Source organism: Dermochelys coriacea, chromosome 10, assembly GCF_009764565.3.
Source record: "Dermochelys coriacea isolate rDerCor1 chromosome 10, rDerCor1.pri.v4, whole genome shotgun sequence".
NCBI lineage: Eukaryota > Metazoa > Chordata > Testudines > Dermochelyidae > Dermochelys > Dermochelys coriacea.
Genome location: NC_050077.1, coordinates 83,485,877 through 83,513,005, shown reverse-complemented (window position 1 = coordinate 83,513,005; position 27,129 = coordinate 83,485,877). Strand labels below are relative to the sequence as shown.

At 49.1% G+C, this 27,129-nt stretch overlaps 1 protein-coding gene and 2 long non-coding RNA genes across 12 annotated transcripts in view; 1 reads left to right on the top strand and 2 right to left on the bottom strand.

Annotated features, from left to right (window-relative positions):
* LOC122456219 overlaps window positions 1–20,542 on the bottom strand; it is a 42,759-nt gene extending 22,217 nt beyond the window's left edge. Inside the window, exon 1 of the long non-coding RNA XR_006274965.1 lies at window positions 20,265–20,542. This is a non-coding gene — a long non-coding RNA (uncharacterized LOC122456219). The remainder of the gene's footprint in view (window positions 1–20,264) is intronic.
* LOC119862150 lies at window positions 345–19,641 on the bottom strand. Its single transcript, XR_005295164.2, has 3 exons — window positions 18,934–19,641; window positions 16,514–16,604; window positions 345–10,879 (listed from the first exon to the last, which is right to left on the bottom strand). It is a non-coding gene; the product is annotated as an uncharacterized LOC119862150 (long non-coding RNA).
* Window positions 20,543–22,555: 2,013 nt separating the features above from the next.
* TLE3 (TLE family member 3, transcriptional corepressor) overlaps window positions 22,556–27,129 on the top strand; it is a 47,803-nt gene continuing 43,229 nt past the window's right edge. For 5 of the 10 annotated variants that reach the window (XM_038418285.2, XM_038418282.2, XM_038418279.2 and 2 more), the window contains exons 1-4: window positions 22,557–23,283; window positions 23,702–23,802; window positions 24,464–24,527; window positions 25,692–25,736. In XM_038418285.2, the coding sequence (XP_038274213.1) occupies window positions 23,260–23,283; window positions 23,702–23,802; window positions 24,464–24,527; window positions 25,692–25,736 (234 nt within the window). In that variant the 5' untranslated portion in view covers window positions 22,557–23,259. Of the gene's footprint in view, window positions 23,284–23,701; window positions 23,803–24,463; window positions 24,528–25,691; window positions 25,737–27,129 lie in introns of all 10 variants that reach the window. The other 5 variants (XM_038418281.2, XM_038418278.2, XM_038418275.2 and 2 more) reach the window with 2 other exon arrangements.

The following is a 27,129-nucleotide window of genomic DNA, read 5'->3' as shown; positions in this document are numbered from 1 at the left end:
AATGGGTTCCCTCTGGTTAAAAATGTTCACAGATCCAAGTTGATTAATGTTGGCAAAGTCCTTTGAGATTCTTATTTGAATTGCTCATGAATTAGGCCCCTGTGAGGCAGATGAATGTGACAATCATAAGACTGGCCAGTGGACCCTCTAGCCCAATATCCTGTCTTTGACAGTGACCAGTACCAGAGCTTCCGAGGGAGGGTACGGAACAGGGATATTTTGGAGAGATCCATCCCATCTTCCCCACCTGGCTTCTGGCAGTCAGAGGATTAAGGTCACCCCAAGCATGAGGTTACATCCCTGACCACCCTGGCTAATAGCTATTGCAGGACCTATCCTCCAGGAATGTATCTAATTCTTTTTCCAACCCAGTTTTACTTTGGGCCATCACAACATCCCTTGGCAATGAGTTCCATATGTTAATTGTGTGTTGTGTGAATAAGCATTTCCTCTTGTTTGTATTCAAGCTACTGCTCATTAATTTTGTGGGGTGACTCCCCCCAGGTTTTTGTATTTTGGGAAGGGGTAAATAACCCTTCCCTAGTCACTTTCCCCACACCGCTCATGATTTTATAACCCTCTATCATATCCCCCCTTAATCGTCTTTTTTAAACTGACCAGCTCTAATCTTTTTAGTCTCTCCTTGTATAGAAGTTGTTCCAGTCCCTTGAGCATCTTTGTTGCCCTTCTCTGAACCTCTTCCAGTTCCACTATATCCTTTCTGAGATGGGGCGACCAGAACTGCACGCACAACACAAGCTGTGGGCGCACCCTGGATGCATATAGTGGAATTATGATATTTTCTGTCTTATTTTCTATCCCTTTCCTAAGAGCTCCTAACATTCCGTCTTAAACCAACACAGAAACTGAGGCAGGGATGACTAGGTAACATTTTCATGATCACATAGGCTCAGCCTAGAACTCAGCTCTTCGACCCTAACGGCTAGGCATGTATTCTCTCCTTCACCTTAAGGAAGGAACTGAACCTTCCAACTGACAAATTCTCACTAAACAGACACTAGACTCCTCACACTGACACATTGATGCTTCTCCTTTCATTTAGCAAATGAAGCCAGGCAGGTGCTTTGATCTCGCCGACCACAGATATTTTAGGGAGGGTTGCGGCTCCATCCGTTTATTGTCGCAAATTATGTATGGTTTGCTTGAATCTTCATAAATGGCTTTGCTGACAGCAGACAACAGGAATCGATACTTCCTGCTGGAGACTGATGTGTTGCGCACCCTTTACATTTGATTCAAGGCTTTTGAAGAGTGAACTGCTTAGATTTCAAAACCAGCAACAGACTGAGCAACAGAAGCCCGCAAACATCTTTTGTACTGTGTATCCTTCCTGAGGTTTTAAGATGTGCCGGGAAGAGGGCACAAGTCGATGGAAAGTTCTCTTTTCACCTGGCAGCTTTAGCGAGCAGCTTGAGTTTAGCTTTCAGCTGAGATAAATTATGACTCTGGAGGCCAGACTGCCAGTCCTGCGGCTCTTGGAGCACTAGAGGTTGGGTTTGCATGCTTTCCTTGGAGGTTGAAAATAGTAACTGTGATAGGTGCAGGAAGACCCCATCAGCTTACCTGGCAAGCGGGAGATCTTCCTAAAGTGGTTATTGGGAGCACAGGTGCCAGAAGTGAAGTGGCTTGCTGCCCTGTCACTTGAGGAACCCACTAAATAAAAGCTAACACAGGCAGCTTGGCCCCTGGCCCTGCAGTACCTGGAAAGGAGAACAAGGAATTAATAACTAGAAACCCTGGGGGTGGGGGTCACTGGCCAAAGAACAACTGAATTCCATCAGCAGACCCCAGCAAGGGGCAGCACCCCTGTCCCAGGCCCCATGGGAGCCCTCAGGGGGTATTTCTGAGTGCCAACGGATACAGCAGAGCTGTTTCAGAAGCAGGGGTTCTCTGCGGGAACATTTTGACTTTTCATTTAAAAAAAACCCAAACCCTGAACATTTTCATCTGCCAGCTTTTCTCTGATGAAATGTCTCAGTTTTTCACCAAAAGCAGACTCTGGTCATGAAACACGTCATTTTGTTGAGAATCCAGTTTTCTGAGGAAAAACATTCCCCAGGATTGGCTCTCGTATAAGGTTTGCTCGATCTAGCAAAGTGGGAAACTGCTCTCAGGCCTGGGCCTGGCTTGGGTTCTGTCTTGCCCCTCCCCTGGGACAATGGGGCTGTATCTCTCCAGAGGGACATTCTCCCACCATGAGGGGATCACTGGGTGTCAGGCAGCTGCTGAAACTGTCTCCAACCGTCCCCTTCCCGAATCCTCGGAGCAGGGGGTGCTCCTAGGTGACAGATGGCATGACCAGAGCACCGCTGGTCCATCACTGGTCAGAGGGTCCCAGGACTGGAGAGCTGCACATGGCTTCTTTGTAGGTTACACTTAGCTGTACCTGCCAGATGTTGGGCACATCTGAAAAGTGAGCCCAGTATCTCTTATTTCAGCCAGTTGGCCCGTCAGCTCTTCAGAGAGCTTTCTGGTAAATGTTAATGACCCCTCCAGTTCCCCTGTGTGGGAAGGTAGGTACTAGCCTCAAAACAAAGGCAGAGTATTGAAGTCAGTTGACCGGTGTCCCAGAGATGATGGACCTCCGGGGCTCCCTGCCCCGTTCTGTACTCAGCCCATGCCTCTCTTTCAAGGACCAAATCCTCCTCCCTGTAACAAGCCCCAGGGTTTGCTGTGGCGAGTGCAGTGAGAGGGGGAAAACTATCAGAAAATTAACATTTTTTAAATAAGTTTGACTGTGTCCCTTCCACCTGTGCCCAAGCAATCCCTGCTTAATGCTGGAGGTGAGAAGAGAATGTATGTTAATGATTTGTTTGCACATTGAATTTGTTAGTCCCCAAACTTTAGACTGGGCAAGGCAATTAAAAATACCCAACTAGACCTCTCTGTATAAATGTCAGCTGTCTGGTGGATGTCTGGCCTGACTAATTGGAGATTCTTTGCAGACATTGCTTAGGGTTGCTTTAGCATGGAGGGGAGAGAGAGAGTGGATCTCTTTGGCAAGTGAGGTTAGAGCCATCGGAAGAAGGTACAGCTGATCTGTAAACACAGATTGAGGCCCCATGCAGATGGATCTCCGCCCTTATGAATAGCTATGCTGATTTCAGTTCCACCATATGATCAGTTGCAGGATTGAAGCCTTTAAATGTTTTTTCCTGCATAAGGAGGGAAGGATGAGAAACTATCCAGCAACTACCTGTTAGTTCATACTACCTCCTCTACGCTAAGGCCTTGTCTCTACACTACAGTTTTGCCGTCCAGACTTCTCGGAGAATTCCACCCCTTTGTTTAACCTTGCCGGGTGGAGTTTCCAATAACGCTAGCTGCCTGAGAGGGGCTTTCCTAATCCTTCGAGCCAACTTGGCGGCAGCTCATTCCGGGTGCAGAATCTTCAGAGGTTTACTTTTAAAGTCACTGATTCGTGGCACAGTAAAAAATAACCCTTGAATTATTGGAGCAGTCTGTGATTTCCCCCCCAAACATTTAGCAATGCCCTCTAGTGTTCAGCAGCAGCAGAGAGAGAATCCACGGTTGCCTGAGAAGAGAGAGAAGCCTTGGCTGTGGAAAAGCAACGGCCTCGCTGCCAGGGATTTGAATAGTCATTATTCCTTTCAAAGGAGACTGTAAAATAGTTGTTACCGGACAAATACTTGTGGAGCTGCACCCAATACTGAAATATTACTGACACCAGTTCTGCAGTCATAAACCCAGACGATTGTGTGCTGCTCACCTGTGTCAGTGGTAACTGTCTTCCTGTTTCAAAGCTCTCCAAATCACAGAGTTAGGTGGTTTTGACATTTGATTAGCCACAGAGAACAATTTGTGCGTGCTTGACTAAGGGAGTGGGCAAGCTCAGAAGCAATCGTGGTGCTGAATACTTGAGCCTGTTGGAGATAGGGCCCTATCAGGGGAGAGTCGTGGTGGGCACGGCTCCAAAGGGACGATAAGTGGGCTGCTGGGAGAGATGAATATGAGGAAAGGAAGTGGTGAGTGAAGTCAACTGAAAACAGTTTCTTATGCTCTCCATGACTCATACATTTCATTAACACACAGGCTTGCACCGGAGTGAGCAGACTATGGTTGCTAGAAATACTGTCTGGGGGCCGGAGGTGGGGAAACAATCCAGTATTCTTTAGCCTGAGCACCAACCTTCACAACAGCAGCGTGCTGCCCCACGCAGCCTGAGCCACTCTGTTGTTATTCCCATGGATTCCCAATGCAGTGCTGGCGGGGGGCCATCACACTATGCCAGATGCCAGCGGGCGATATTCTGTGAAGTGGACGCATTAACCCAGCCGGTGCAGCTGCTTTGAACCATCAGCACAGTCTGGGCTTAGCGCCAGCAATAGTCAGCTTCAGGGGAGTTTTTGGGTGTAAGGCAATTTCAGGGCTCTCACGTGACTCCCCCTTGTGAGGCTGACACAGCAGGGAAAGACGCATGGCCTGGATGTCCCTGCATGATGGTGAGGTCTGGCTGCAATGCAGGTCCCTGGGGGCTGTTTGCAGCCGCCACACACTAGAGCAGCCCTGCAACTACTCTAAGTTGGTTTAGTGGAACCAGCCCTGCACACAGCTATAGCTGAATTAGAGGAGTGTAAAGCCAAGCTTTTGTATGCATCCCCCCCCCCCCCCCCCCAAACAATGCACCGGGTGATTTGATTGTAGCCAAGGCCCTGTCCCATCGTCTCCTAAGACACAGTAATCCTTTCATCTTGGCCCGAAGGCCTGTGGGCAAAGAAAGGGAGCTCAATTCTCTCTCTGTGGGATACTTATGTGTGAGATGTTACTGCTCTGGAATCCCAGATAACCATGGCTGAGCCTCCGCCTGCTTTCCACAGAGCCAACCCCAAAGACAGGGACCAAGCAAGAGAAGAATCAGATCATTGGTGTTTCTTTGTGCTTCCTGGTCTAAAAGCCCATTTTGCTGCTGGCTTTGCTACTCTGATGTAACTCCGCCAGCATAAAACCTGTTGCACCAGTGCGTGCCACCTACCCTGTGAGCCACAAAGGTTTTAAAGAATCTGGGATCCCAGTTTCAAAACTTCTGTGTTCCCATGCAACTAATGCAGATGCCACCTGACTTTAAAACCCAGCCCGGGCGAGGAATCTCGCTCGTGTGCATGGGAGTGGTGGGGCGTCGGTGCTGGCCAGGGCCAGAAAGGCTTTGCTGGAGGTGGGAGGTAGCATTGCCAGGTCGCTAACTCAGGACTCGGTGGCCCAGGGCCTCTCCTGAACAGCCAGATCATTTGGCCACATGGCAGGCCTTTCACAGGCAAGACTGAGGCCTCCACACTCTTTCCCTCTCTGCCTTGAGCCAGTCAGTCGAACCTGGGTCCCATGAAGAGAAAAGCTAGTGCAGTCCCCACCCACGCTCTGCAGTCCCAATCCCCTGTGCTGTCCCTGGTCAAGGGTATTTTAAATGACTATTAAATGGATCTGAAAGCATCTCTGAATTCAGACAGCAAAACAGCCGCCCCAGTTCATCTTTACAGAGAGCGAGAGACTGATACGGAAAGTCCCTGGTGCAACATAACCAAACACCAGCCCAGACAGTCATGAACTCTGGCTCCCCCCACCCAACCTAAAGCCTGCTGTGTCAGGCTGGTCATGATACTGGAGGGTTGTTTTCTTTTCTCTTGCTATCGCTGCTATCAAGTAGGAGTTAACAGCTCTTGTTTATACAATGACTATCTGGCCAGAGGCTGATTTAATACCTCCCACTTCTTTTAAGTGCAAACAGACTCTAATGTGTGTATTAGGCTACTTGAATGGCTGTTCTGGTGAAATAGAAGGTTTCCAAATAATTTACTCCCAGTTAGTACTTGGGCTGGGGAATCTATATAATGTATCTAAACAGCTCTACAAATCCACAGTCTGTGTACCCTGAACAGAGGGGACCAGCAAGCTAACAGATTGTTTATTATCTTTTATCAGAATGATAAACTCACCAAGTCAGCAGTACACCATGATCCCTCCCATTAGATATGCCTCAGGCTAATGCACTGGTTTCTCTATACACCCCACTCATTATTATTTCTGTTCCATAATGCCCAACCAAAAACCTGGTCCCATTACATTGGGTCACAAACGGAGCTAGAGTTATAATATCTAGCTCCTGTATTGTGCTTTTCATCAATAGCACCTCACAAAATCCCCATTTCTCAGATGGGGAAATTGAGGCACAGGCCTTGTCTACACTGCCACTTACAGCACTGAAACTTCCTTTGCTCAGCTGGTAGCTATTCCGCTCACAGAGGTGGTTTTATTACAGTGCTGGGAGAGCTCTCTCCCAACGCTGGAGCCGCAACTACACAGCTACATTAAAGCGCTGCTGCTGTGTAGACATACCCACAGAAGGGGAAGTGACTTGCCCAAGGTCACCCAGTAGAGCAGGGACAGAACCAAGAATAGAACCAGGTCTCCTAAGTCCCAGTCTAGTTTTCTATCCACTGGGCCATGCTATCTGTTTCCTAGTAGACAAACCTTACCCTAAAGAGCTTAAAATGGAGACAGCCAAATGGTAGAGGAAAAGGATTGTAATATAAAAGCATAGTGAATAGTGTATGACCTGAGGTTGCAATATATCTATATAAAAGATATATAGCTTATGTGATGCAAATAAAATATTTTGGACATTGAAGCATAAGACCAAGAAAGGTCAGCAGAAGAGCATGATCCACTAAAGTCTTCTTTTGGTGTCCCACGTGATATACATTATTATGCACAGTTGAACAAACCTGCAATAATGCCACGTCACGGGTAAAAATGGTGCCGGGGTGGAGAGATGCAGTTACTGCCAGCAGTACTCCATCATGTAGTTGCTGCTGTTTGGTAGTGTGATTCAGTCAAAACATATCTTTGCGTTAAGCTTCTAAAGCCTTTTTTATTTAAAGTAGAGATTGAGGTCAATGCAGAAAAATGTTCATGCATTAAATTGCAGAACCTTACAGGATTCCTAGTCCCCTCGGTAAGCTTTTTCTCATGTAGGGCGTGATCTGGCCCTAAATAAAGTAACTCTAATTGCCAATAAAATGCATGCAGAAGTGACAGATTTTCACTTAACACATGTTTTAAAAGGTGTAATTTCTTTGCAAGGTATTTAGCTAAATTTTATAGGTATGAATTTTTCTTTCTGTTCCTTGGCAATTTAAAAAGACAAAACTGGGATGGGGGGAAATCCTTAGTAGAAGAGTGTAAACTCTCCTATCACTAACTTGTATGCAATTTGATAGACCATTATGGCTTCTTCAAGGTCACTTTGACCTATTATATGAATAGGAGGCTAGCATTAAAAAAAGCTAAATCTGCTCGATGATTCATATATGATAAAGCTGGTGCCCAGTAAATATGTGTATTGAAAAGCCTGGTAATACAGGTATTATGTGTGTGCTGAACACACCTCTTAAACCTTCCATGCCTCGATCATTGTATTTAAGACATCATATGCATATAAAACAGCCTCCCAAACTGGAGTGCCAGAGGAAGTTGCTATGGCGTGGTTAATCAGCCCTGAGCTAGTCTCAGAGTTGAAGAGGAATTTGCCATGCAACGTTTGTGGCTAGCATCGCCACAGAAGGCCCCAGTAACCCCGTCCTTTCACTAGCAAACTCTCACTGACTTCACCTTGTCTGATGTGCTGGTGTACAGACTGCCAGGGCCCAGCCCAATGTGTCTTTCTATCAGCAAGATCCCAGCCACAGCTGACTGACCTTCATGAGTGGATGTCCAACGAAACCTGCCCGAAGGGACCACTCGAGGGACTGAGGAAATAGTGGGTGCTTAGTAAAGGTGGAGCAGAAGGCCCCTTTCTTTGGCAGCATCAAAGGGTCATAAAACAGGTATGAATGGGATTTATTCCAGCTTTCAGGCCCCTTGGTGATGCCGCAGTGATGTAAAGGGGCCTTAGGATAAATAAGAATCAGACCCTAAAACTTACATTCCCTCTGCGCCTGCCCTTCCCCCTCTGGCACTTCCCTAGGGGGTGAATTTTTTTTAAAGGCGAGGAAACCCACCGTCCCCTGAAATACTAGGAGAGGGGTGATTTCTCCTCTCTCTTTAAGAGAACTCGCTCATTCCACGGTCTCCATTTTGCATGCGTGTCCATGCGAATCCCTCGTCTTCTCTCTGGGTGCAGCTCTGAGGTCCACTGGGATTTTGGAAAGGAGCCAGCTTTCCTGGCTCACACGAGATTCATTAGTTGTTACAGTGCATCCCTTTAGAGCTCTGAACCTACTGGAAGCAGCAGCTCGAGCAAGGATTACACTGTGTTGCAGCCTGGTCGCCTTTTAAATGGGAGCTTTATACTCCTCTTTAGCGAAAGCCATTGCAGGGAGGGGAGGATTCTGCTGCCCTTGCTCAGGTGGAAATCAACAGGACAACAACCAGAAGCGCATACTACCCAATGGGAACGAAGGTGGTGGAACCTGAGGGTCAGAATGTGAACCCTTGACTCCCATTGGTGAGCAGTTATCACATGATTAGCCCCAATGGCTTCAGTGGGAGTACTCTTATGAGCAACATTAGGAGCTGGGATGGATGCTCGCTCCGCTAATGTCAACAGGAGTTTTGCCTTTGACTTCAAGCCCAGGATTTACCCTGGCCCTTAGCAAAAAGTTCATGAGGAATGTGTCTCCTCTTGCAACCAACTCTGATGACTACTGGGGGGAGCAGAGGGGTGTTTTGAATTGTTATAACACAATAGGGACAGCATCTCACTTTCTTCCAGAATGCAGTTTCTTGCTGTGTACAATATACTGCCATTTCCTTAAGTGTGTGGGAATTTCAAATGCAATTAATTCAATTTGTGCCAGAAACAAAGGAAATCTAGCTCTGTGTGCCATTAAAATTGGGAGCACCAGGGTGTTTGTAGCCCTGGCTCCTGCCAGTTTTCTTTTCTTCCTTTCTCTCCCGTTGTTTGAGGAGGCTGCAGAAGGTCCTCTCAGTTTAAGGAGTTTAGTTTTTCAGCTCAAGGGAAGTCCAACATCTTGAAGCATAAACATCGTTGGGCTCAGGATGGCTTTAAGCCTAGCTCCTCAGAGCCCTTTGTACCCACTGCACTTTTGAAAGCCCCCCATAGTAGCTTATTTTGCTTGAATTTAAGTCCACCAAGATACTCCTCCCTGATAAAGTCTGGACCTTACCCACCAAAGTGTCCAATCTGCCAGGGAGCATGCATGCTCCTGGGTGGAGAACAGCGTCCTTTTTTACCCTGGTGCTGCAGCCAAACTGAAAACGATGGAGCACATGACTCCAGGCTCAGAGAGGCGGGTAAAGCCAACAGGTGTGTATACAACATTGCTAACCGACCGAGAAAATAAGGCTTGGGATCTGTGCCCTGAGCGTGGTGGAAAGCCTGGGAATAGAAGCACAGTGACACTGCAGAGGGCCCTCTCCGTCTCCACAGATCTTAACCTTGTGGCTGAGCCTCCACACACAGGTTCCTCACAAGGACAGCAGCTTATCTCATGTCCTGTGTACATACTGTGGGCCTTCCAGTGGATACTTCTCCCATTAAAGCCTCGCTCTTGCCAGACAACCCTGTAGGCTTACATTGGCTTGCCATGCAATGCCCCCCGAGAAGATTCAAACCCTCCATACGTTCCCACTCAATTCAGACCTTCCCTAGACTGCAGGAGAGAGGTTTGCTCTTACAAAAGTTCTCAAGGGGCTGAATTGAGTCATGTACTGACAAGATATCTCCAGACCCTGTTTAAAAACAAAACGTTAGTTTCATGCACTGTAGGAGGTGACTGCTGGATTGTTTTTAATCAATTGCATCAAAACTATTTGTACATTTGAGAATTCTACATTGTTTTTTTAAAACAACAACCACAACAAAAACCCAGCATGTGCAAGGTATGGGCATAGCAATCAGTTTCAAGTGTGTGTATGCAGCGGCCCCTCCCCATCCACCGAACCATTGTAAACACTCCAGCTTTTCACCGGGAATGGTGTCGCCCATCTGCAGATGCCTAGACACTGTACAACACTAACAAAGCAAGCTTCCCAGCACCGTGGGAGGCAGGGGGATATTGTGATCCCCCTGGAGAGAATGGGCAGGTGAGACTTGTTTTGTTGCGTGTCTCAAGTGGGGCCCCAAAGATAAAGGGGCTGCTCTTGAAAAGGTTGGGCTAAGTGACTTGTCCAAATCTCAGGAAGAACCAGGAGTGGAATCTAGATCTCTTGACTCACCTGTCTGTGCTCTCAGCATTTGATCCCGTGCCCCTTTCTTACGCTACCCATGACATTAGACAGTGGGCCTTCCGCCGAGCGTGACAGTGCACACTGGGCACCTTCAGATCGAGAGATCTAGGCATGGTTCAAAGACACAGTGAAGGACAAATGGAATTGTGCTGAGGACGTTCAAATGGAACCTCTCAGCACTGGCAGCTGCAGTGAGAGTAGAAAACTGGGTGCCAGGATTCCTGGAGTGTGTCCCCAGCAGCTGCCACTGACTCACATGGGGATGCTGAACAAGTTATTTAACCCCTACCTCATTTTACACATCTATGAAATGCCAGGTGTAATAATACCTCCCCTCCCTCACAGCCACATTGTGAGGCTGAATTGTTTGGTAAGTACTTGGAAAGCCTCAGTTGAGAGGCATTACAGTACACATGTGAGTTCAAATATCATTACTACACCTGAAGTCCAAAGAGCAACACTTCCTCGACAAAGCGTTCTCATAAATGTGTTTTGTCGTCGTTGCTGCAGCTCTTGGAGTGCTGAGAAAGAGGAAAGTCTTGCTAGATTCCAAGAGGAGATCAGGTTCATTGGTGCTCATATCCTGCAAGGCTGCATCTGGAATTTGGATGCACTGGATTTATTTTTCAGTCCCAATCGGAGATTTCAGCATTCCCTAAAAGTAAAGAGGGAAGTTGACTGGAAAATTTCAGTGGTATGGTACGCTGTGACTCAGATGCTGTCTGAAATTGATTTACTTCTGCTGGACTTTGAATTGGATCGGCTCTATATGGGATACATGCGTTGGAGCATCATTGTCTTGTTTTCAAACTGTTGACTGTGAAGTGTTAGATTTCGTTCACCCTTCTGGATCTCATTTATAGCTGCAGTGAACCTTTTGCCAAATGCTTGTGTGTGGTTCTGGAGTAACAATTGTTTGAGCTACATTCCTTTAGCTCCTGCACAGCGTGTAAACATGGCCAGACATTCAACCTGTGCGCTTCTCTAGGGACATGACTGGCTGCTCTTCGGAGGGCCAACGATCACCTGCGGTTTGTTTCAAAGTGAATAGCTCAGCTCAGTCTTTGCTGTATGTTGTCTAATTATAGAAATTATGTTGCACATGGCTTTTGAAGCTGTTAATGGTATTACTGGTGTTATTCTTCTAGCTGTTAACTATAACAGATTTGTTTGGGATGCTTTCCCGGTTTTCAGCTGTAATTGCTCTCCTTGTTCCCTGATGTCTTGCAGTTCAGGGTAAGCCCTATAGTTTTCATAGAGGATGTTCAACTCCCCTGCTGAAAATGGTTGTATAGAAAAAAGAAAAGGAGTACTTGTGGCACCTTAGAGACTAACAAATTTATTTGAGCATAAGCTTTCGTGAGCTACAGCTCACTTCTAGTGTTACTTGTGAAGAATGGCTGCCATGTTCCACCCCAGAGTTGGCTGCATTTCCGTATTGGGCAAGTGCTGCAGCTATGAGCCCGGATTCAGCAAGATCCTTATGCATGGGGCTAACTTTACTCAAGTAAGTCCCACTGCATTTTAAGTGAGGCATATGCATAAGTTACTTGCTGAATCAGAGCTGTGGTCCATAAAGCAGTATAGGATTCTTCCTGATAAGTCAGCAATCTAAGGTATTATTACTGAAGTGCTATTTAAGAGTGGGGCATTATTATTAGGTAGGAAAATGGGAAAATATTAGGTGGATAACACGGCTGCTACTCTGAAACCTGTTATTAGGTGGATTGTTTCTCTTTTATTGTCACTAAACTTTAAAGGGGTCTGTTCACTCTGCACAGAAACCCCCAGATTTATACAGCAAGCTGGAGTGCTTTGGTTTTGTTTTCTTTTGTTTTGTTTCAGACTTGCTCTTAAATTTCAAGATACCAATAAAGCAAACACGGAAGAAAAGGCTTTTGGAAATTTTGGGCCCAGTCCTGCATGCAGAGTTTCTGCTGAGCTCTCACTGGGATTTTAGTGCATGAAGATTGTACTTTCTCTGCTGTGAGAGGCTGTAAAGCTTTACTACCAAGAGCTTTACTACCAAATTCAACTTCAAAACAAAGCAAAATAAACTTGCCTTGATTGATAGCTTTCTTAGCTCTCCTCCATTGTCGGTCATTAGTATGCTTTCCCCTGCCTTTCCAGCTCTGAAATCCTTGTTTAGATAAACTTGAAAGCTAAAGGAAATTTGGCAGGCTGGGTCTTGCCCTATGGGAAGGGCAGATAGTGTCACCTTTAATGTAAATACGTCCTATTGACTGGGGCTGGGAATTACTTGTCAACGATAAAGCTACCTTATGTGGTGGCTGTGTACACACAGTTGCATACAATGAACGCAGCTTTTATGTTTGGTGAGCTAACCTATTAAAGCTGGTCAGGAAATGAGATGGGGAACAGAACTGACTCAGTAACTTGACTCAGATTAGTGTATGTGCGTGCTGTGCATGTGAGTGCATTGTTTGCAGTGTTGTAGCAGTGTTTGTCCCAGGATAGTGGAGAGACAAGGTGGGTGAGGTAATATTTTTTATTGGACCAACTTCTGTTATTAAAAGACACAAGCCCTTGAGCTCCACAGAGAAGATATTACCTCACCGCCTTGTCTGTGTGTATGTATAATAGATACTTATGTATTGGGACTTCTATAGGGCTTTTAACAATGAGTGTAATTAACTATTGGAACAACTTACCAAGGGCCGTGATGGATTCTCCATCACTGACCATTTTTAAATTAAGATGGGATGTTTCTCTAAAAGCTCTGCTCTAGGAGACGTGAGGTATGTCTCTGGTCTGTGTTACGTAGGAGGTCATACTAGATGCTCACAATGGTCCCTTCTGGCCTTGGCATCTATGGATCTATTACACTGTTTCCCAGCCTCTCTTGGCTGCATCCTAACAAGCAAATCAACTTGATCTGATGGAGCTGTGGTTTGACTCTTACCTGGCTTATACAAGGATGACAAGAAGAAACACGAATCTGAAGGCTAGTACAACTCGTGCAAAATAACAAAACTGTCAACACTATGCTTGAGTAAACCAGGAACTAGGCAATACAGACAGTGGAGTATCAGGTTTACACCAGAAGTACAGAGTCTGGGCCAGCCCCTCAGCTGGTGTAATTCAGCACGGCTCCAGCAGGGACTGCTTGGAGCTACGTTGCTGTGTATGAGCTGAGGATTTGGCCCTTACACTTTTGGTTCTCCATTCTTTGGTTGGGGGGCTTTCCAAACTCTCCCGCAGAAGCCTTGCCCAGGGCTTTCATTCCACACCAGTGGTGAATTTAAAATGTCCTGTTGCCATGACTCCGCCCCGAGGGAATGATTTCAGCAGGCCTTTGTGAAGGATACTGAGTTGAGTAGAAAGAAAAGGAGTACTTGTGGCACCTTAGAGACTAACACATTTATTTGAGCATAAGCTTTCGTGAGCTACAGCTCACTTCATCGGATGCATTTGGTGGAAAAAACAGAGGGGAGATTGATATACACACACCAATCTCCCCTCTGTTTTTTCCACCAAATGCATCCGATGAAGTGAGCTGTAGCTCACGAAAGCTTATGCTCTAATAAATTTGTTAGTCTCTAAGGTGCCACAAGTACTCCTTTTCTTTTTGCGAATACAGACTAGCACGGCTGCTACTCTGAAACCTGAGTTGAGTAGGTGTCTTGCCTATGAGGTGGTGGTTGGTGTCCCGTTTGGTGAAAGCACCTGCCGGTGCCGGAGCAGCTATTGCACTCCTGTTGCTGCCAAATGTTTTCATGATGCAAAGACCATTTGCAAATGGGAAAAAATGCTCATGCTCTCTGTCTCAAAGGGTTATTTTGTCACGAGAACAGTGCACTGGGTGTTGCCTCAGCCCTTATTCGGTCTGCCCAGCGGCTCCCTGCAAAAATCCCTAATACAAGGCTGCACATTGCTGTTTCAGAGAACAGAAGTAATAGGAGAGGATTTAGGTGCACAGCAGCTGTGGGTGGCTCTGGGTGTCAGCCCACTTGTTTGAGAGTAATTGAAGGCTTGGTCTACACTACAGACGTGTGTGGGTGTATAACTATACTGCAGCTATACCGACCAAACTCCTGGTATAGACAGTGCAGTATCAATGGGAGGGCTTCTCCTATCCTCACAGCTACCGCCTCTCAGGGAGCTGGAGTTCCTACACTGATGGGAGAAGCTCTCCTGTTGGATGGAGTAGGTAGCATCTTCACTAAGTGCCACACCGGCGCTGTATGTGTAGACAAGACTGGTACGGGCGCAAAGAACCCCTGGAGAGCATGATGTGTGAACTCTGTCCCCTTTGCCAGTACAGGGGCATAAATAAAAGCTCTTACCCCATTGTCTGCACCCAGCTCCTTTCCCCACGTGCCTGGAGAGGTCAGGCAGAACAGAGCTTGCTTTTCTGGGTTTAACATTAGGCTGTTTTATGACTGAAACATGCTGGCTTTTCCTTGATTGAAGTGACTCACTCCTGAAGGCTGCATGAGCGCAGGCAATTGGTTAGGTGCTTTTCTTCTGCAGTTACGCCTCTGATCCTGGCCCTCACGTTAGAACCACCATTTTTTCTGTCTTTGTTCCTTCCTGAGCTCTGTAAAGCTCTCTATGGTGCACTGGTTGTAAGTCCAGGCTAGATGGGAGCTGAGCAAACACCCCACACAGCTCTCTCAATGTGCTTCAATCCAAACTTGGAACACGGCTGAGCGTCAAGCACCAGACCAGCAATTATGCAAAATCACAGGCAGATTGTCACACGCCCTCTCCAGGTATGGACACAGCTCTCCAGAGACTAAAAGACACTGAGTGACCCCCCGTATCTCCATTTCCCGACACTGACATCTGTGGTGTGTGTAGGCTGTAACTGTTATGCCATTATTTTCCAAGTGCTGTGCCTTTACATTTCTACAGCATCTTTCTGGTTGCCATTTTGTGACCGCCGTCCCATGTAGACTTCACGTTTGCTCTTCATTGTGCGTTTGCAGTTTATTTAATCCAAAATAAGCCATTTGGGCTGGTTCTTCTCTGTCTGTGGAAAAGCGTAACAACCATCCCCTTGACCAGGTGGGAGTCAAACTCTGAGTCTTGGCATGCCATGGGCTTCAGCTATTTAAAGGCAGAATTTTTATCTGGGACGTCTAGACCCTGTGCCACATCCTGCCTGTTCACTCTCTCTACTGAGATCAACATCCAGCTGGAAGAGAATCTTCACCTATTTGTGCGCCCGGCAAGTCTTGCTCTTTCGTAAGCACTCTCCTTGGATACCCCTTGAACCTCTCTTTGCACTCTGCTTTGACCTTCAGATGCCATTCTTACCTCTGTCAGTTCCCTGAGTATCTTCCAAACCTCATCCTGGCCAACATCCACTACCTCTTGCTTGATTCAACCAAAGAAAAACCCCTCCAGTAACAGTGCACTCTGCAGAGAGCTAGTTGGGGTTGTTTTATTTCTGGTTTTGTTTCTTCCTTCAATGTCAGGAGTGCTTACACACTGTCGCAAAAGAAGGGGATCTTTTCGAACGCCTTACTCTTTTCCGGGTTCAGCCCTGTTTGTGTAGACTTAAGAACCGAAGATGCGACTTCCCATGCTCCAGTCACACTTGTTCACATTATGTGGGCTAATCACATCTGTTTCATATTGCAACCCTCAGAGCTTGACTTTGCAATAACCCAGGAGCTTTCAGGTTAAGGGAAACAGTATGTTACTACTAATCTGAAATGGAAGGAGTCTCATGGCCCAGAAGAAACTAGAAACAAGTTGACAGTACAATTCACATTGTCATCCTCTTATTTCCTGGGTGTAGGATTCCCTCCCAGAATCCATATCACTTTGTTTGGCACAGGAGAGAACGCTGGGGTGCCTTTAGGCAGAAAAAGTGAAAGTTAAAACTGTTATTTTTATTGATATTGTTTTGAAAGCTGCCATCTGACGCACACAACACATTCAGTTAAAAATGTGAGATTTTCTTATCATGCTAACTTTTTGTCTGGTCACATGAAAACACTACACAGAAAAAGAAAAAATAATGTACAGGGAAAATGGTAGGGGGAAAGCCTGATTTATAATGAGAATATGAAAGCACTCATTTAAATAGACTTTTAAATCCATAGGTTTCAGAGTAGCAGCCGTGTTAGTCTGTATTCGCAAAAAGAAAAGGAGTACTTGTGGCACCTTAGAGACTAACAAATTTATTAGAGCATAAGCTTTCGTGAGCTACAAGTGAGCTATAGCTCACTTTTTTTTTTTTAAATCCATGTGAACCAGAACACTTCCTTCCCTCTCCAATGGCTTTTTTTGAACCAGGTAAATTTTAATAACTTACAATCTGCTATTTCAGTACGGCCCTGGTGTGCTAAATATCAATTAGCAACAGACATTCTTGGTCACTTTACCACATCTCAACAGGACTGGAGCTAAGATGAAATGAGAAAGTGATGAAAATAATAATAATTTTCGGGAAACCATTAAATAGAAACCAGAATTGCTATGTAAATACCATGGAGCGGTTTGTGTAATGTGTTAAGCCAGTGATAACTAACTCTCAATGCAAAAACATCTTGTTTCCCACCCCTTTCCCCCACTTTTCCTAAAGAGATGAGCTCTTCAATCAATGTTGCCTCCCGATATCCCTTGGAGCTAGGGAAATATCATCCTTGTTTTACAGATTGGGATACTGAAGCACAGAGAGATTAAGGCCAAAACTTTCAATCCTGAGTTCCTAAAATCATCTGTCTAAATCCACATTTAGGACCCAATCTCACAAGCGGACCTTACAGCTACACTGAACCCCACTAAAGTCAATGGGTCCACTTTGCAAGATCAGGGCCTTACGCACCTATATGAAAGTGACCTGATGTCCAAGTACTATATATAATCTTCTGATGCTAGGACAGGGACACAGGGAAAGCTACTTAGCGTGTAACCTCTTTGGGGGCAGAGCCTGTCTTTTTGTTCTGTGTTTGTAGAGCACCCAGCACAATGGCGTCCTGGTCCAGGAGACAGTAATACAAATAATATTATTATTGCATGTTAGGCCCTGATCCTGCAAGCACCTATCTGCTCACAGGGTTACACTGCTGTATGCATAACTGTTTGTGGGATCCAGGCCTTCATTTAGTAAGCTAGCTCTTCTTACTTCTAATACCCTTAGATTCTAGATGTTTGATTCGCAACAAAGAGTCTGATCCTACTCCCACCAGTGCCAATAGCAAAAATCAAACCGTCTTCAGTTGGAGCAGAATCAGGCTCTGTGAAAGCACAATCACTTTACTCTATTTCACCTGTTTTCAGCAAGGTGCAGGATGCTCCCAACTCCAGTCAAAGTCAGTGGGAAGCGAGGCGGTTCAGCAGGCTCTCACTGACTCTGCTGGACCAAGCCCAAAGGACTGAAACACGCTGGATATTCAGTCCCACTGAGTTCAGCAAAACAAAGGGACCCTTCCGGAGGAGTATCTACCATAAGCCTGCCTGCTGTAAGATCAATTAACCTTTCCTATTCGTGAAAAATTAACAAACATGTGCAAGCCCAAAGCAAGCACTGAGGACAAAGTGCAATTATTTGGGGATTTATCATAAATCATTACTTCCTTTGCTAGGCAGCAGAGAAGCTTCTCCAGCTTTCTGAAGCAAGCTGTTCTTGGTCGGTATCTTTTGCAGAAGCCTAGGGAATACTGAATGTGGCTAAGGGTAGTTTTTCCTCTGGGCTGATCTGAACACTTCAGGATAGCCCCCAGTACTTCTGCATTACCAGTGACAAAATATGTCATTGCTGGGGGGGTGGGTTTCAACTCATCATCTTTGCTTGGTAATATTCCCACCTAGCATTGATCAGATACTATTCTAATACCGTAAGGTTGTTGATTGAAGTGTTGTGGTAGCCATGTTGATCCCAGGATATTAGAAAGACAAGGTGGGTGAGGAACGATCTTTTATTGGGACCAACTTTCAGTGGTGAGAGAGACAAGCTTTCGAGCTTCTGCAGAGCTCTTGAAAGCTTGTCCCTCTCACCAACCAAAGTTGGTCCAATAAAAAATAGTTCCTCACCCACCTTGACTCACTAATATCTTGAGGTAGTATTGACTGCCTGTTTTTGGTTTATGAGTGTGGAGTAACATGAGTGGAAGCACCCACAAACCTGGTTTACTACTGTCTTAGGGCCCGATCCTGAAAGCAGTTACTATACGTATACTTGCTTCAAAGTGACAACAAGCGGGAGTAAGCAAACGAATGGGAGTAACTACGTGGTAGGATTTGGCCCTTGGGTATCATTCTAGTGCAATAATGTTCTCTCATTGGTAAGAATGTAATGCCAACCACACCACCCATGGGGCCAAGGTTAATCTTTTTTTAAAATTTATAATAATTTACACAGCATGTTTTATCTGAAAGCATCTGCCTGCATCAGTCAAACTACAGGATTGATGCCTATAGGCACAGTCCCTCAAACAGCCATACAGCACTGCTCAGAGGAGTAGTCCCCTCATGATCTACTCAAGTGCACAATGTTTACAGCACTAGGCCATGCAGGAGGGAGCTGAGTTTTCAGAGGTGCTGAGCGCCTATAGACTTCAGTTGGAATGCCGGCTGCTTCTGACAATAAGGCTGATAAGTGCAAGCGAAATGCAGTCCCATCTCAGACACGGAGCAGCGCGCAGCACACAAACTGCAGTGTGCACAAAGCCAGACTTAGCGAAGGCACAAACAATCCCCGCAATAATGATCTCAATACATAATTCGTGATACCTGGCCCTTCCTTAGCAATTTCCTGACGAGGGTCGCAAAGTGCTTGTCTCGCCCTCTGCGAGAGAGGGAAGATCGCCTCATTTGGGGATGGAGAAACTGAGGCACAAAGCGTTGGAGGCCAGCGTTTTCAAACCTAAAGGCACCTCAATAAAAGGAGAGCGCGCTGATTTTCAGAGTTCCTGTGCAACACCAGCAAAGTATGTTTTCCATGTGTCTCTCCGCTGCTTCCTGCCCTCCAGGGTAACACCCTACTACTGCTACCAGCCAGTGAAGTTGCTCCTTTTAGCTCAAGCTGGCACCCGTCCCCGGGGGACAAATCCTTCCCAGCCAAAGCCCCCCGGGATGCCAGGGCAGCCAGGGCTCCTGACGTCCTTGCGCGGGGCTTGGCGGCAACTCCTCGGCTTGAGAGAGGCTGGGGGGGGCCACGCGGAGAGGGGGCGGCCGGGAGACAAACCGCAGGCAGCAGGTGGCGGCCTTGACAGGCTGCAGCCGCTCCGGCTCCGGCGACTCCAGGCCGGACTTTCCTTCCCGCTTTGCGGGACGGGGGTTTGTTTGGAGCGGGGCCGGGAACTCGGCTCCCACGTGGGGCGGGCTCCCAGGGGCGGCCAATGAGAAGTCAGCGCTCCCGGAGCGACTGACCCGGACACTTCTCGGGTCGCAAACAGGGGCGAGGCAGCCAATGGGAAGGGGAGGCCGAGACGCCGGGACTTTGGGAAATCACTGTCCGGCGCTTGGGGGTCAGCCCCCCTCCCCCCCCGGTGATGCATTCCCCGCCCCCCGTGTCCGGGGGCTGCTGTTGCTGTGAGGCGAGGATGGGGGGGCCCGTGCTGAGCCCCACTCGGCGGGGCGCAGGGCGGGCAGGAAGGGGGCTAGCCCGGTCCCTGGGATTCCCTGCTCTCCGGCCGGCGGGAAGGCACGAGCCGGCTTTCCCCGGGCCACCACTGCGGCCCGCGCTGGGCGGCCCAAATGGCACCGTGACGGCGAGACACCTGCACGCGGGGGCGGGGGCGGGGGCGGGGGGGGATCCTCTACCCTCCTCCTTTCTGGGGCTGGGAAGCAGCGACCGGACCCTGTAGCCGCAGGCCAACCACCTCCCGCAGCGTCCCCCCCTCCTCCGCCCCACCCCGCCTTTCAACCAGATTCCCCAAACCCCAGATTTTGCAAGGGGAGACATCTGCAATGGGGCTGTGCGTGTGCCACAGGGGTGCGCGCGACTTCTTCTTCTGTGCGTTTCCCTTTTATTATTTAAATTGATACGTTTCATTACGAGGGAGAAAAATAAAAGATTCCTTTGATGCACAAAATCAAATTGATATTTAGCCTCTGCTTACTTTTCTGTGCATGGCTCCTTTTCCCCGCACGGTAGTGACAGATTGTTTGAGCTGGAAGGAGAAGCCATTCCAAGCTAATTAAGCAGCCATTCCAAGCAGTATTTGCAAGCGGGACGCTGAGAAGCGGCGGCGTTTGTCAGCGCTCGGCCCCCGCGTGGCTTTGACTGACAAGCCCGGCGCTGGAGTGGCAGCCCGGGCGGCCTCCGCCAATGGACGGAAGGCAGCCGGCGGTGCCCCTTGCCGATTGGTCGGATGGATCTGTTTGATGGAAGGCTGCTTTTTTTTTTTTTTTTTAAGCGCGCGGGGGGGGGGCGGCGCGCTGCGGTCCCCACGTGGGGGGGAAGGCGGGGCGGGTTGATGCTGTGACGTGGGGCGCGAGGAGCCATTTTGTGCTAATAGCGGCGGCCCCGGCGTGGAGCTGGGGGGTGTCTCTGCGGAGCCCCGGGGCAGGGGCGGGCCGAGCGACGCGGGGGAGCCCTGCAAGCGGGGGCTGCTCCGAGCCCTGCCCGGCTTGCACGCCTCCCTCCCGGGCAGGTGCAAGCCCCCCTTCTCGCGTGGGCGGGACCTCGCCCCGCGTGTGTCTCCCTGCGGGGGCCTCAGCCGAAGCCCCTGTTCCGCGCGTGGAAAGGGCCGGGCCGGGGCGCCGCGGGGGTTGGGCCCGCAGCCTGCCCCACGGCGAGGATTATTCCGCGGGGGAGCCAGGCCCAGCAGCCCCCTGGGCAGGGCGTTTCCGAGGGGGGGCTGGGGAACTGACCCCAGCCCAGAGCGCCTAGTTGATGGCTTCGCCCCCGCAGGCCGGGCCCAGCCGGACCGAAAGGGCTCCCGACGGCTGGCCGGCCCCAGGCGCGTTCCCGTCCGCCGAGCGGACTGTATTGACCGTGTCCCTGCAGGAGCTCGGAACAATCTTCCGGGAGGGAAACAAGGGTGGGCCCCCATCCCCGCTTTGCAGCGTTAGGCGCTTTCCTACCTGCCTTTCTCCGTGTTGCACTTAATCGGCCTTGGAAGGGGGAGAGGCTCGAAAGCAGAGTGGGCGAGCACGGTGCGTTTAAAGGCTGCTGCAGATCAACCCTCTGCTGGGGGACCCTCTGCTGCTGGGCTCTTGTTTGATGTAAAGCTCAACCCCCCCCCCCTTCACTTCCCCCCCAGCAGTTGCAATAAACACCGCTTTGGATGGCGTGTAAACCCCGTGATATTCCAATCGCGTTCGGGTGCGTGGGTAACTTTAGTGACATGCCCCGAGTTCTTCATTAAAGAGGCTCCGAGGGGAGGCAGAGGGGAAACGGGTCGTGATGGCAGAAAGGGCCGATCCCCTTTGTAGGGGCACCAGGCAGAAAGCACCCAAGGAGATGCTGGCACGTCTGGTCGTTTGGGGGGGAAGGAAGGAAAGCCATTCCGTGAGTCCCCCGCAGCCTTTCTCGCTGGGGCAGGCTATTCCCCCCTCTTGTTCTTGCCCCATTTTATCGCTGCTCAGTCTTAAGAAGTGAAAACATGCAAGTGTCGGAGCGCTCCTGTGGGCTTCATAGCAGCTAATTGGCCCTGCTAACGCTGCTCTCTAAGGAGGCCGTGGGGAAGGTTCTCGTTCGCAGGCGGCGCATCATAACCCAGAGCTCTGGGGTTGGGGGGTTCCCACCCTCCTCCCGCGATCCTGAACTAATGGGAGAGGCCGGCCCCTTGCAAAGCAAAACCCATCCCCGGGCTGCTGCTTCCCAGCTGCGGCGTTTGGGCTCGCGGCAGACGGGCCGCCAGGAGCGATGGGGTGTGCCTCCCCCCGGTTCCCGGAGGGACATTCCGAATTGGAGCCGTGCACACGGCGCCGCTTTCTAGCTGCCGAGCGACGTTGCAAGGCCAAGGCGGCCGAGGGCTGTTTCCCCGCGTCCGAGGGCCAGTCCGGGCCCCGGCTGCAGCCGAGCGGGGTGGGGCGCTCCCCGGCAGCCCTGGCTCCCCCCGCCCCCGCCCCCGCCCCCAGCAGCGGGGCAGGGCCGGGCCGCGGGCGCCTTCCCGACACAAGCTGGCATTGTGACGTTCCCGCTGCCGGCGCCCATTCGCCGGCCGAGCTGCCCCGCCCCACGTGGGCTCCCCGCGCTGCCATTGGTCCGGCCCGGGGAGGCTGGGGCTCCTTTTTGTTACACTTCACTCCCTCTTTGGAGCGCTCTCGCGCGGCCCCTCGTGCGCTGCCTCCTGCCTGCGGAGTCCGTGGGTGGCATCGCCGGGGTCCCGGGGCGCGCTGGCCGCGGCGAGAGGGGCAGGGCCGGGCCGGGGGGATCCAGCCGCCGCCGCCGCCGCCCCTCCTCCTCCTCCTCTCCTCGGGAGCATGGGTTCTCCGCCGGGCTCCGGCTCCCGGCGGCCGGGGGTCCCCGCGGCTTGAACCCGCCCGCGGCCGAGCCGGCGAGGAGCCCTCTTCGGAAGCGGAACCCCGCCGCCGCCGCCGGGCTGTGGCGCGATGGGGCCGGCGAGCCGCTGAACGGACGCCCGGGAAGGGGAGTTCGCAGCCGAGCCCGAGCGGCCGGCGGAGCCCGGCTCGCCCTTTGCCCGCCCGCGAAGTGGCCTGGCTGGGGTCCCCCCCACCCCCTTCGGGCAGCAGCGTTTGGGGGTTTTTCCTCGGCGCCGAGCCGCGGGGCTGGATCGTGGAGAGCGGCGGGCGGGCGGCCGCCCCGCGGGCTGAGGAGCGGCGGAGCCCGGGTTGACGCTCCGCCTTCGGGGGCCGGAGCCCGCAGCCCCCCGGGGGAAGCAGGGAGCGGGCGCTGCTCCGCGGCCCCCGCCATGTGCGCCTTTCGGCCGAGGGGAGCCCGGCTCCTGCGCCCGGGGCTGGCGAGCCTGCCCGCCTGCTAGGCGCCCCGAGCTCGCACCGCCCGGGACTTCGCTGCTTCCTTTGTTCCAGTTTTGGCCCCTCCGGGGCGGCTTGGTGGCCGAGCCGCGGCCCGGCCCGGGCTCGCCTGAGAGCAGAGGGCGCTTGGGGCCGGTGGGGGAGTGACTTGGGGGCCGGTGAACTCCTGCGATGTACCCCCAAGGCAGGCACCCGGTAAGTCCCCGCTGCCCCCGGGCGTTTCCCTTGCAACCTATTTCCCTCCCCCACCCTTGATCTCTAGGTGGGGGGGAGGGCAGAGGCGATGGGTGTGTCAATCTGTCCGTGCAGCGCGGTGATGCTTGTGCACCCTTGAGACCGGAGTGTGCCCCCGGCTCCGCGTCTCCAAACGAGCAGCCAGCCGCGGGGAGCCTCGCGGGGAGGCAGGGGCTCTCCCGGTGCCAGGAGGCGCCCCGACGCCCCTGCCATCCAGCCTGGGAAACTTCAGGGGTAACGGGGGGGATCTCGGATCCCTGTTGGAGCCTGTTTATTTGGGGGAGGGCTGGCTCCTGGGGTAGGGACTGGAGGGCCAGGCATCTCCCCCTGGTCTGTAAACGGCTTGTTTTCTTCCTTGTGCGTCTGTCTGTACCCCTAGGCTCCCCACCAGCCTGGGCAGCCGGGCTTCAAATTCACAGTGGCTGAGTCCTGCGATAGGATTAAGGATGAATTCCAGTTTTTGCAAGCCCAGTATCACAGGTAACTCTCTCTGTCTGCCTGTCTCCCTCCCTGCTTCCCTCCCCTGCTTAGCAAAGGTTAAATGTTTAATGACAGATTTTAAGTGCACACTAGAGCATGTATTAAAATGTCTTTAGAAGAGCAATTTATGGCTCTGTGTTGACTACCATCAATCGCCCGCCAAGGCTCCTTTTGTTCCTCCCTGTTTGTCATTTCGGAACTGCCCCAGTTTTTAACCCTCTGCCTCCTGGGCTTATCGGAAAAGCTCTAGTAACCCCTCCAAATCCCTGCTGGATGGAACCTTTATTTGTCACTAGGGTGCCTCCCCCGCCCCCCGCCAGGTTCCTGTTTTGCCATGAGGCGTCCCCCAGAAAAAAAAAATTATTCTCTTGCTCTGCTGAAATTTCCCATCTTTCTAGCTTGCAAGACATCTGGTAGCCTGCCATTGATTGACCAGAAACCTGGCAGTACTAAGGGGTACATTTCAGGAGCTATTAAAAACAAACAAACAAAAAAACACACAAACAAACAAAAAAAAACAAACCTACTGATCTGGGGTGATGTGCTTCTAAGAAGTGTTCTCAAGATGGTGTCTCTTCTCCCCGCCCCCCCCCCCCCCACTTGACTTGACACTTCATCACTGCGGGTTCTTAAACATATATTTATTGTTTTATCCTCTTAGTCTTAAAGTGGAATATGATAAGCTTGCGAACGAAAAGACAGAAATGCAGCGCCATTATGTTATGGTAAGAGACTTTAATCAGATTTTGCATCCGACTGCACATGGCATTCGCTGATGGAGGAGCAGTGAAATGGGCCACGGGGTGGTGGTGATGCGGGACCCTTAAAATGAGTATTGCCCATTCAGAACAAGTTGTCTTCATTCTATGGCTTGCTTGGGGCCAGATGGTTCCTATCTCTAAACATTACAGCTGTCCCTTCAGTGTTATCTGGCTGGCGGGTTGTGAACCATCCTCTAAGGAGAAAAACAATACTTTTGGTGACCAGTGTTCCTGCCCTGTTTTGACAGGCATTGATCATCTTGTGTCCTCCCTTTATATTTACCAAATATCTGACTTGTGCCTGAGGACAGCAGACTTAAAAAGATTGGAAACCTAATACAAGTCTCCTGTTAACCCTCTTCTCCTGACACTCCCAAAGAGGATTTTGAAGCATTTAGAGGCAGGAGTTCTGCTGACTCTGTATCACAGGAATCCATGTTTGTATCGTTGCCTAGTTAAAACTTCAGCCCCCCCTAAGCACGCATTTTGCAACTTGCTGACCCTGGAGTGTTTGGACTAACTTCTGATGTTAGGAGACAGGGGTCAGACTGCTCCTTGTTTTGCCTGAGGCCAGAGAAGGCCTGTTACGACATCATCTCTCCCAGTTGCTTTGAGGAAAGTGGATTCTTTTGTTGCTACAGGAATCTTTTCATTCTAGTTGCATTACAGGGGCAATAGGTGAGGAGATTCTTTTGATTTGTATTGCTAATCAATTTAGCATGACCAGTGTTCATTTTCGAAGTACAGGCCCATTCCCTGACTCCAAAAGACCAGATGTAGGACATAGTGCACAAATAATTTTTAAAGGAAAAATTACAAGATGTTTGCCAAACGGCAGTATATTAACTTTTCTATTCGAACTTGTACATACTGGTCTTGCACACCTCTGGGGAAAGGGTAGGCTGCTGTCCTGTTTCTTCTAACTAACTTGTAGGGAGAAGATGAACGAAAAAAGGAGTATCCTCTTTTAAATGTGTGTCTGTTAAACCCTACATGCATGTGGCTATTACTTATGATTTAAAATTTTCTTGTTTAATATGCTTTAAGCACAGTTCTGTCCAGCAGGCTTTTCTGATGATGGTCTTATGCAAAATCAATGAAAAAAGTCTTTTTATTTTTTCCCCCCAGTACTACGAAATGTCATATGGTTTGAATATTGAAATGCACAAACAGGTGAGTGATACTCTTTCATATCCTGTCTCCTTTCCCTGAACCATGAAAATGAAGTCCTGGTTTTGATAAATAAACGCTTACTGGTCAAATTGTTGGTGTTACACCCATGTGGAGCTGTTGACCATGAGTATATATCAAATTGAGTTGATGGAAGTCCAATATTTTTGCATATGTTAGGGAAGATTTCAGATTTTTTTATTTGTTTACAATATAAAGAGATGAGAGTATGAGAGATGAAAAGAGAGATGAAAGTAACACTGTGAACTTCTCATACTGAGATGTGTACCTGGCTTAGCATATCTTGTGTATATGATTAAACATGAAAAACACAGCTAATTAATACAGATTTGATTGTTGGTGCAACTCAGCATTCTTTAAGGTCATTCTTCTAATTAATACAGCACTGGAATGTAGGACTTCAGAACAAATTGTCTTGTAGGATTTTAGCAGCCACTGCAGTGTGGCTCAACGCCATGTTTTACATCCTACATCTGGAAGGTGAAGAAATGTTTGCAACTTTTGTCTGCTCTAATGTATAATTTGCCTAAAGGGAAAACATGAAGGACTATTGCAGAATGTGATGTGCTAGCTTGATAAGATTAAAGCTAAAGAGCCTAAAGGCTGGGCACATGATGGTAAAACTTAAAGGAATGAAGTTATTATTGAGATTAGACCTGATTATTTGTGGTGTTGCTGCTGCTGCTTATTGGTTTTAAAAGTAGTTCTAAGAACTTAAGATAGATATAAGGTGACATCATCTTTGCAATTCATGAATCAAACCAGTCTGACTCAGTGTTTTTGTTAATAGCAACATAAATCGTATTGATGCTTTCCTAAATAACAAGGTACTGCTAGTGGACTAGATTCAATACACGTTATTTAAATACACAGAGGTACATGCTTTATTTATCTTTTCTCCCCTTCAGTTCATACAGACTTGCTAAGTATATAGAATTATTTAAACAGTGACAAAAATAATTAACATTGGGTTTAGTCTTGCAAAATTTCTTCTTCCCATGCTGACTAGCCATACTTTTTTTCCTTTTTCTGCTTCCCCTCTGATGGGATCATTGCCTGGCAAAGAAGCACTGTGATTTACAGACTTATTTTGATAGTTTTATATGCATTCATATAAAGAGAGAGAGCTGTAGATTAGCTAATATAGCTAAGTGTCCTCTTGTTTGGATAGTGACCTGTGTAGGGGGAAATGCAAAGACCTGTGAGATTGTTCAGATTGACTTTCTGGTGCAGTGCTTTAGAGAACCTATAGCATTTTCCGGCTTTATAAAACCGAAGAAACCTGTAAGGATAGAGTTTCTACGTAGACCTATTTGGGTGATAGGACCTTTCGCAGTTATATCCCATTGCTAATGGGAGTCGTATGCCTCTGTCA